The following is a 10,991-nucleotide window of genomic DNA, read 5'->3' as shown; positions in this document are numbered from 1 at the left end:
AATCGGCCAATATTCATCATATGATATGTTCCATGTGAGTAAATCACAAGTTCATCAATGAATTCGGTCATAAGAAATTTCCATTGATTCATGGCACTGCTTCCATTGTCTGCGATATTAAATATTGATTATGATACTACGCTTTATCTTCGATATAATGCACTCCGTAAGAACTGGATGGGTTTACATAATTAAACAGATCTTCAGAGAAAATCGTGTGTGTGCGCGCGCGCCTTCCTTCGAAATGAACAGAAAAAAAGTTGGAAGGCCGTTTGTATGATTTGTCGTTGAGCACTCTAGCCGAAGGCATATTAAAGAGCCATTCAAATGTCTACTACATCACAATCCTGAGTAAGCAGTACACACATACCATCGGCCAAAAAGACCCCATCAATAACAAATTTGATCCAATTTCTTTTCGATGGAATATTGAGTTTGGTTGGAAATGTCATGCGAAAATTGAATGCATCCAAATCATATCACATTTTTTCTTATTCTTCTTTCGTTTTTGAATGACACTTTCGGTTTACTTATTGACACGTTGGCATAAGTAAGCACATATGTGTGCATATTGCACACGCACAAAATACAATATTCCATGCAATATATGTAGTTCATTGAACAGTACATCACCCAAAAGAAATCATCGAGAGATAGAGTGAAAAAAAACAAAGTTTGGTTCTGGTATCTTCGTCGGTTGTTGTCCTCCTTCTTTTTTCGTTCCAGATAAATTGAAAGAGTTGCAAAATATCATATCACATCAAAAGGGCAAAAATAATCAAGAAACAGTCCGGCGAAAAATGTTGACGAATGAGAAAAGCAGAAGAAAAAAAAATTAATGGAAATGAATTTGAGTCGAGTTTTATGTTCATACTGACCGATTTCAACGGTGGAATATGTATATATGTTTCAAAGATGCTGGCTCAAAGCGAATGAACGTGAGCTGTCCAGAGTATCATATAATTTTCATATATAAGTCAACATCAGAAAGAAAAGGAGAAGCACACGCTTAAACCTCCACAGCAATACACACGAAATGACAAGGGTTTGACAAAATTGACGATTTGGGAATAAACAACCGTTCAGACATCGAGCATTCTACTCGATAAAATACAGATAGTGCAAGCGCGTCCGAATAATCCAAAAACTAAGCACATCATGTGTGTTCGTGTGTTCGTGTATTCGAAGCAAAAGTATAACGAAACGCAAAATGAGGAATCTAAATCGCCATCAATTCGGACTACTTTGGCACTTAATGCGTTTTACTTTGGTTTCAACAACAAAATCATATATTGCTTACAGCAGCTGTTTTCTTTTCGCTCTTCTCCTCACTTCTTACATTCTTCTTCTCACTTCGGTTTTCTCGCAACTTTTTTTCTTCTCCTCTTTCTATCATACGGTCATTCACGCACATTCACACACATGCGCATTTATCCGTCACACACAACGGAATTACTCACATCGAGTAAGTTATGAACGGTATTATCATGATTCGGTACATTTACTTGGCATCGCTCGTATACGGGCTACAGATCTCGCATTCAGATTGGTCAAGTTTACAAATTCGTTTATGCCTTCGTTTATACCTGATCAATTTTAATGTCGTTCCCTCTGGTGAGTTCAGCACTTTTTTTCGTGCTATCGCTCCCGCTATCGCTATTTTTGGCAAGAAGGCAGTAGTATTCTTTTAAAATGACTGCATCTTCTGGCTGTATTTTTATTTCACTTTTGCACGTAATGTTCTGGCTATGCATTGGCGCTAGGCCTCATATTCTCACTCTCTTCCCTCTATCTCACTTCATGCCTCTCCATCTATCGCTGAATTGCTTGGTGAATTGTAACAATCTCGTAATGTAACTAAAAGCAAGCAATCAATTTCTTTTGTTGGGAGCCGGTTGCCGGGCCTGAACTGGCACATTTTTTTTTGCCACCACTGCTACTGCTGCTCTGTGGTGCGATGCGGTTCAAATATGTCGGTCGGTATATGCTTGTATTTTGTGAGCGTTTGTGCGGTGGTTGTGTTTGAAATTAATTCAAATTTCAGTATCAAGTAAATGTGAATCCACCGAAAACCGCTGTCCGATGTTAGTGGCGATTATGAAAACGGTACAACAATGCCAATGGAGTAGGATATAGCGTGCACATCATATGAGGCTATCAACGCGCGCGCGGCCACCAGCACATAACTGTATTATGTTGAGAATACGTGTATGCGATATCGCCCTCCAATATGAACCGGCCAACCAACCGACCGACTATAAATATGCAGAATAAACGAATGGAGATTTTCAATGGCCATGAATAAGCTGTTAATGAACACAGCTCTATGCGTGTCTGATAAATGCCGGAAATATCATTTTCGTTATAGATGTGTATGGCATGGCTTGGCCTGGCCGGGCCGTATAGACATAAATGCGTAAAAAGTAAATAAATTACGAATGAATCATGTGCTAGCAAGCAGATATTTAACGTGACACCTACCACTCCAAGAGAACATTTTAAGCCTCGTTCTCTCGTGTTTGACTCTTACTCTTGACAGAGAGCAAACCAAATTGCTGCTGACGATGACAACGAACAAAATCTCGGAATGGGAATGCAGAGTGTTGAGAAGAGCAACAGTGGAAAACAAGACCGCAGAGCTTCGCTTCGCTCCGCTCTGCGTTCTTCAGATTTCAGTTATTTATTCTACTTTGTTGCTTCACAACAAACTACTTTTTTTGCGCACTACATGAAATGTATTTCATCTAAGTAATTTTGCAGTAATATATCATTAAAAGGCGTCCCTTTTAATAATATTATGGATTAAAAACATAATACGAAGGATATATATTTGCAACAAAGTTGATACAGAAAAAAGATTTTCTCAGTTATCTCAAAAATGAATTGCAAGATCTTGGTTTGATTTCTTTTTTGAAAGATACTACCACTGTTTTAAATTAAATAAATAATATGACCATAGAATCTAAATTAACTTTCATTATGCTCAAGACTCGGAGAATACTATACAAAAGAAGGAAAAAGTAATGTAAATTTTAAACAACATTTGATAATAAAAATTTGATTAGCGTTTCGAGATGCTATGCACTTGTTTGTCATTACTGCCACTAGTTTGAATTGAATACAAAATATGAGCATAAAATTGAAAACCACTCTAATTCTGTTCATGGCTCGAAAAAGTATTAGAAAAAAAAATGCAGATTAGTAGCTCTACATTTCATGTAGTGCTAAAAAGCGTAGAGACAGGATAGAATGTCGATGCATGCATTTTTTTTTGCTTTTCACCATTTACGTGACCTTTTATTTATTTTTTATTTTTTTCAAGTTGTGACTTAGTAGCCTCATTGCGAAGCACATTATGACTGGCTACAACTTGCTAGAAATTCAAGTCAGGCAGTTGCTTGGATTGGAGCTGAGCTCTGATTGATTCTCATATGGAAAAACGAAATATGATGAAGGGAAAAATGTGGGTCGGTCATTTTGACTGCTATCTTATTAGACATTATTTGGATTTATGATACTTTCCACGCTGTATCTCGAGCTTATTTTCTAATGCTGTTTAAATAAAAATGAATTCGAAGGAGTGTTAAGGAGGGAACTTTGGAAAAAAAAAGAAATCGATAAAATGAAAATAAAGTGTTCAGCTAAAAGATATGGAGTGTCCAGAAGTAAAAATTTCAATCATTCATACACGTTTTTTTTTCATTCGCTCTTTGCTCCCACAAGGGATCTGCATATGATTAATGACATCCGTTGAAAATAAGTATGTAACCGAAATGACGCTATGTCACCCCGACAGAAAAAAAAGAGGAACGTCTACTAAATCACTTCAAAATCTACTTGGCATTCATGAATCCAAAATTTATTAAACATTTTTTTGCCTCTCTCTCAATTTCTCTCTGGCCCACTCTGATTAAGATAAGAAGCGCTTGCCGTTTTCTCGTGTCTACGTAAAATAACATGCTCATCGAGTCATGGAGTTTTTTTTTTATTATTATAACTTGTCACATGATTGAATATTACAACATGATTTCTCATCCCTTTTCTCTGGACTTAGATTTTGGAAATGATTTCATCGAAATTATTACGGATATACACTTCAACTCCTTTCGTATTTGCAAATGTGGTGCCATAACGTACGGCCAATTGATCAATGTCCCATTTATCCACTTTGCCGATGGGCTCACGGAATTTCTCCAAAATAGCATATGTTCCAGTGGTTTTGTACAAATTGGTTTCCAATCTGAAAGTGACAGTTATAAGTTAGGTCAGATGTATAGGAAAAGGGTAAAGTGTGTGTGCGCTTGCTCGCGTGCGCGTGTTTACTGTATTTTACCGTTCACTATTTTGGTATACATGCAAAAGGCATTCAATTGCTGCGGTAAAATCTTCTTCGTCTTTTAGTTCACGACGCAAAACACATTCCGTATCTTGAATGAAATCGTTGAGTTCGTCGTATATGTCTTTGTAAATTTCCGCCAACAGTTCGGCCAAACGACGCTTCCATTTTCGTGCATGCTCCAAAAATTGCTCATACACTTCATTCAATCCAATCGCAATGCAATTGATTTGAATGACTTTCTCAGCACTTTCCAATACGTCCAAAATTTGTTGGTATTTACAGAATTCGTCTTCGATGGTCGACGGATATGGGTCGGTGTCAACGAATGTTTGCAATTGTTCTTCCAGATCATCTGGCCAAAGATGGCAGTTTTTCGCATAAATGTCTTTGAGCAATCTATCAACCTGCGGCTGCAACAGCGACAATCCACTGTCAAACTTTGCACGTGAACGCTGAATTTCCTTATTACCCAGGACATTATTCAAAAAGCCCTCCTTCAAATTGTTTTCATCTGTTGCCATTCGCCAATTGAACAAAGGAGATGCAATCAGTTTGAAAAGTTAGTTCATTTTAAACTAAATTACTTACCAAGATTGTATTTGGTGCTTCCTGCCACAGCAGCCAATGCACCCCATGAATCGACACCGCGAAAAATGTCAGTTACGTTGTGGATTAACTATATTTGGAGAAAGAAAGGGAGAGAAAGTTTTTTGGGCATAATTATCTTTAGGCATGTATTTCTGAACAGAACTATTAGACTAACGTGTAAGAACGATTCGCTCAATGATTCAAGTGGCGGCGATAAATAGCAACATGTTGCAGACTCAAGTTTTGCCACTGCCAAAACGGTTGGCACTCTAAACGAATGAATGACAAATGCATTTGATTGAATTAAATTCAACAAATAAATCTCACTTACTCTCTGAGAAAGAAATGTTCTGTGACCGCATCGTATGCCTTTCTTGTGCCTTTGATCATGCCATCGAGAATGAGATGAGCGAAATAGTTGAATAAATCCATACAATCACTGTGAAGTTGCTCAATACCATACTGCAGCTCATCATAGTCTTTGAATACTACATTTTCATGGAAATGAAAGTCAGTGAAAATAAAAAGAATCGATGTTCACTAAATTATTCAAGAGGTTACACATTACATGGTTCAATGTGATCTCCATCGTTGTAAACAAACACATGTTGGAAAATCTTTTCAAAGGCCATAAAATCATACTTATCCTCTGCAGTTGAAATATTAGTGTGCTCAATGAATAAATGTATCAATTCAACGGTTGCTTTTTGTGCCATTATCGACTTTGTCTCGAGCTTTTGAGCTGTAAATGCATTCGAAAGTATAGTGTCGTGTGTGTGCAATTTGGTTTTGGTTTAATTTACCGGTTTCCGTCTTGTGTTTCTCATTTTCATCAATTAGAACTTTCATTTCGGTTGGTTCGTCAAATAGAATAATTAATTTCAACTCGCTCATTGTTAATATTATATCTTCGATGTGGAACACCTTTCGATCCGAAGCACGTTTCACCAAAATACAAACTTCATCCAATATCTTGCATAAATATTGACGAGAAATTTTAATGATGAATTAGGTAAAAGCTAAAAAAATGCATGCAACATGGCTAAAATAATGGACCTTCGCTGCGTTTTCAACATAACCATCAAAATCTTTCGATAGCCATTGGATTTGGGACAAACCAGCTTTGAGCGCCTTATCAATTCGTTGGAGTTGTGGACGGAATATATTCACAAAAACAATTGGTATCGATAGGCGCATGTCATCGTTTCTCCTGATCAAGTGTCTCATTGTTCTCAATTTGCGTTTTATATCGTCTTCGTAGGTGACAAGTGCTTCCCCGAGATGAGGCATATCTAATTAAAATTTGTAGTATTATTTGATTGGTTTTTTACTGACAAAACTTTGGTGATTTTTTGTACTTTTTTTCCCCTTCAAAGTAGAATATTCGCTAACCGAATTTTGTTATTTTCGGATATATTTGGATATTTTTTGTTCTTCATTTTTAAGAAAATTCTCTATCCAAATAAGCTTATTTTATCGCCAATTTTAATGTAGCCAAATGTAGCACGAGGTGGCATATAGTGAGGTGATTGGTGTGTTGGGACCGATGCTAGGGGCATTTCTCACGCAAAAAATTGAAACGAATGTGCAAGAATTTAAGATATTTCTTCTTTCCTATTGAAATGGTATAAAAATGTATGAAATTGTCTGGAATTGTCAAATTTAATGTGAACCAAATTACTACATTCCAGTCAATTCTAAAACATTTTGGTGAATTCACTGCAATTTCATAAATTCGGTTCTGTTAGCAAGTACAAATCTTAAGTACGTACCTAAGCTTAAGTATAAAGATTGTCATCCTTAAGTACGTACTTAACATACTTAACGTACTTACGTATCAAGCTTAAGTACGTACTTAAGGTTAAGTATGCTAAGTATTACGTACTTAAGCTTCATACTGCGAACGTATTTCACACATTCAGTGTAAATGTGTATCCATTTACCCGAATTGATAGAAATGGAAGAAATTGTTCAATATTTATTGGAATGGTTCCATTTTTTAAGTGAGAAATGCCCCTAGGACCGATGGACAGAGTCCATCGGTCCGATATAACAAGGGTGAGGTGCTTGTCTTTGATTGAATGTTGTTTATTCAAGTACGATCGATGAATGAATAATGATGAGTGGCCGATCGCCTACCAAAATGAATATCTTTCCGATTTTTCTTTCTAACTGATTGAATTATTTCTATAACCAAAATAGTTTTTTTTTGTACGTTTTAAATAAACATTTGAATTCTAGATTTGACCTGTATGATTTTATGAAAAAATTGAAGACATCCAACTGGGGCATGCACGCATTGAGTTTCATATACATATACATATCTACACTGTAAGTTTTCGGAGGGGAATGAGTAATCTAAATGCAGTGCGAAATAGCGGTTTCAACTGTTTTTGGATGAATTTACACTAATTTTGGGGGAAAATGTGCTATTGCTTATGCGAATGCTCAAGTGGCTACTATTCATATACGTGTCAATACATAGACACGCACTGGTCACCAAGCCTGTGCAGTTGCATGTATTGTAAATTTTGTACACAGCAACTCGTTCAATACATACAACGGCACAGACTTGGTGACCAGTGCGTGTCTATGTATTGACACGTATATGAATAGTAGCCACTTGAGCGTTCGCATAAGCAATAACACATTTTCCCCTAAAATTAGTGTAAATTCATCCAAAAACAGTTGAAACCGCTATTTCGCACTGTATCTAGATTACTCATTCCCCTCTGAAATTTTGGTGTGTATGTATCTATATTCGCTTTGTTCATTTCAATTCTGCATATTTGTTGTGTTATTCCGATTAATCAGAGATTTTCAAGTGCACAATCGTTTTGAAACTTGTAAACATCCAAGAAAATTGCTATCGAAATGGTTATCTTTCTTTTTGAATCAAGCCCGTTTTTTATTTAAAAAATCGCGAATAGCTTGCCACTAAAAAAAAATTAAATAACTAATTGCAACAATATTGGTTAATTCTGCACGGGTAAATGACCAATTGCATTAATGTATAATTAACTAATAAGTGTGCACCGAAAAAAATTGCACAAATTTTGTTATGCACCAATTTAAGATGAACTTCACAGACAGCACTATTGGATAACCCTTGTCCAATTTTCAGCCAATATATCAATCCATCCATATTTTCGGACAACTTCATTCATATTGTCTTAGTTTTTGGCCAACCCTACTACTATTATACATACTATTGTACATTTGGCATTTGGAGGTAAATTAGTATGAAGTTGGCCACAAAATGAGACAATACACACACGGAAGAAAGGTTTAAATATTCGCTACGCCCAATTTTTTTTTTCTTGAAAAAAACCAAAATTTGAGATTTCTCAGACAAAATTTATTTTTCGAACCTCCATAATGTATGTAAAATGGAGGCGCCGAAATAAATTTTGTCTGAGAAATCTCAAATTTTGGTTTTTTTCAAGGAAAAAAAATTGGGCGTAGCGAATATTTAAACCTTTCTTCCGTGTGTGTATGAGTGAAATTGTCCGAAAATATGGATGGATTGTCATATTGTCCGAAAAAGAGACACCTATTGGAAATTTTTTGTATCTGTGTTGGTTTTCAGAATGCACTCAAAAATGTTGGAATGACCATATACAGTTGATGACATTGAGAGTTGAGTAATATAGTTGAATATATCTTTAACCGAATTTGAAATAAAGAAATGGAACATACCTAAGTGAAGTCTAGCCATTTTTTTGCCTTCTTCAATGGTGTTCAGAATCGCAATGTCAAAATTGACTTCCAACCGATTGGTGTTAGCATTTCTGCGTATCACTGGCTGACTGAGCAAATCGAATACGTAGTGAACAGTATCAAACCATGCTTTGTATTGTTGGAATTCATACAACGTCAAGTCTTTTGATAATGAATTGTAGAATTTGATGGTGCGTTGAATAATCAGCTTTTTTTCATCGGTGAAGAATTCTCTGGTTCGCACTAGTTCAACGACTTCATTCATTTTCATTTCGATCGATCGCGTCCAAGCGATTCGTCCGCTGTACATACACATCAAATTTGGTATAACGGGCGACACTTTTTTCAAATTGAATCTGATAAATGATGGAATGTTAATGCTTACTACACTTGAGAATAAATACGTGAAAGCACAACTGAACTCACGAGTCTTTCAAAGTGTTTATGTTATTAATGAATGCAGTAGTAATATCAATGTATCGATCTTCGACCGTTAGACATTCAAAATTTAAGCTTTCGAATCGTCTCAAATGATTTAGAGCAATTAAAGGTTTTGTTGGGAATTGACTGATGTGGTTCATCACAAACTGGTGCATCTCTTTCTCTATGCGCTTCATTGTGCTCTTCCATTTTTCGAAGTCAACATCGAATTGGTCATTTCTGAATGGAAAATAATGCAAATTGTTGCTTGATTGAATAGAACGAACCAATGATAATATATTGAAAAGTCTAATCACTTACCTGATGTCCAAATGATCGTAAAGTTTCTTTGTAATTTCATCGTGCGCTTTGTTTATTGGTTCGGAAAAATCTTGAATATTTTCCATCAAAAGGCCATCCAAAACGGAGTATTTCATATCGGTTTCAATGATTTCTTGCAACTAAAAAATTCAATAAAATGAACAAAAGATGCCATACAAAATGAAAAAGTGTACCTTCAATAATCTGGCGGTCAATTGATTTGATTGCCCAAATGCGTACTTTTCGGCGAAATCCCACACTGGCTCATCGGTTGATCGCATTGCGGTCATGGTCTCTTCAAATGTTTTTTGATAAACTCGCAGCAGTTCAAGGCAAATGAAAATTTTCTGCAACAATTCGGGTGACGGTTGTAGAAACAAATTGATTGAATCACCGTCAGCAATGAATCTGCGACAGCAAAGTGTTAAATGGTTTGTGCATTTGGTCAAAAAGCTTGCCATTGCATTCGGTGTGTTGTAAAAGGTCGATGTTTTGTAAACCGATCGTAATGCCACGAACAATGGTTCGACATGAGCTTTGATATTTTCAATCTTTCCGTAGAGTGGAAACTGGAAACGTTCCAATGAGTTCAAGAACTGTACATTTTCTGACGCTTCAAAATTTGCTACTTCCAATTTGTGTTCAATCATTTTCCATTTCTGCAAAATCGCGTCGCAAAACGTAAAGCAATCGTATATAGTCGATTTATCATTATTATTGACAGCAACAAATGAGCATAAAATTTCTATGTGCAGAAGTATCACTTAAATAATTACTCACATTGACAAGTTTCGATCCAGATAATTTCAGGCATTTCATGTGATTTTCAAATGATTCCTTCGACATAAGCTCTTGTGCAATTGAATACATCGAATGCGTTTGCAGCCAATGTTCCAGCTCATCAATTGGTCCAGTGTCCCATGCATTACGGCGAATCACTTTGCCCTTAATCAGAATCTTTTCAATAATTCGCATCCATTCCATTGAAACTCGTTCCACAACGTTAACTAAATGACGATTTTCAGAGGTTGCTTGGATTTTCTTTGGATCAGACAGATTTTCATCATAAAATTGACTATCAATTTCCAGTGCAACTGCTTTTTTCGTTATGGTATCGCAATCTGGAAGAGGGATTTTCGATTAATTTCAATGTATTAATAATCCATATTTCAATCAAAATGTTGCAACTCAAAGACAAGTTTCGATTGAACACATTCAAACTCACTTTCCAAAAATAGTTCGCATGCTTTAACAACCATAACCGTGTCCGTATTTTCGGATTGTCCAAATTGAACGAATGCAGGCAGCCATATTTCACGGAATATGCGCGCCAGTATAAATGGCATTGACAAATTTTCATTTGGTTTTATGTCGGAAATGTTGACAATCTATGAAAAAAAAACGTTCAAAATGAATGCAAATTAAATTAAAAAAAATTATTGAACTAGTTTTTTTTTTTACATTGGCCATGTTTTTGACGGTGACTTCACTGGAATTATCAGCCCGATACACGATCATACATTGATCGGTTTGGAAGAGTTCTTTTTCGTGCATGACATTGATTCGATTCATTTCGTCTAATTTCGGTGCGTAGCTAATGACC

At 36.0% G+C, this 10,991-nt stretch overlaps 1 protein-coding gene across 1 annotated transcript; it reads right to left on the bottom strand.

Moving 5' to 3' along the window:
* Positions 1 to 3,983: 3,983 nt before the first annotated feature.
* LOC129578079 (dynein axonemal heavy chain 8-like) lies at positions 3,984 to 10,286 on the bottom strand. The gene is made up of 13 exons (XM_055466170.1): positions 10,169 to 10,286; positions 9,583 to 10,047; positions 9,389 to 9,528; positions 9,074 to 9,307; positions 8,627 to 9,003; positions 5,984 to 6,219; positions 5,731 to 5,899; positions 5,496 to 5,669; positions 5,259 to 5,415; positions 5,103 to 5,196; positions 4,928 to 5,015; positions 4,334 to 4,850; positions 3,984 to 4,240 (listed from the first exon to the last, which is right to left on the bottom strand). Exons 1-13 carry the CDS (start codon positions 10,256 to 10,258, stop codon positions 4,051 to 4,053), a joined length of 2,931 nt encoding a protein of 976 aa, XP_055322145.1. The 5' UTR covers positions 10,259 to 10,286; the 3' UTR covers positions 3,984 to 4,050.
* Between the last annotated feature and the right edge of the window lie 705 nt (positions 10,287 to 10,991).

Source organism: Sitodiplosis mosellana, unplaced genomic scaffold (assembly GCF_009176505.1).
Source record: "Sitodiplosis mosellana isolate CC-2019 unplaced genomic scaffold, AAFC_SMos_1.0 Smas_scaffold_6226, whole genome shotgun sequence".
NCBI lineage: Eukaryota > Metazoa > Arthropoda > Insecta > Diptera > Cecidomyiidae > Sitodiplosis > Sitodiplosis mosellana.
This window is presented reverse-complemented; position numbering and strand designations above follow the sequence as displayed.

What these genes read in the sequence shown, in the direction of transcription:
- LOC129578079 (XM_055466170.1), bottom strand. Translation starts at nt 10,258, where the DNA reads ATGTATTCAATTGCACAAGAGCTTATGTCGAAGGAATCATTTGAAAAT. An exon ending in AATGGCTAGACTTCACTTAG is followed by an intron (nt 6,220 to 8,626) that starts GTATGTTCCATT and finishes AATTTTAATTAG; the next exon opens with ATATGCCTCATCTCGGGGAA. An exon ending in TGGAGATCACATTGAACCAT is followed by an intron (nt 5,416 to 5,495) that starts GTAATGTGTAAC and finishes ATGAAAATGTAG; the next exon opens with TATTCAAAGACTATGATGAG.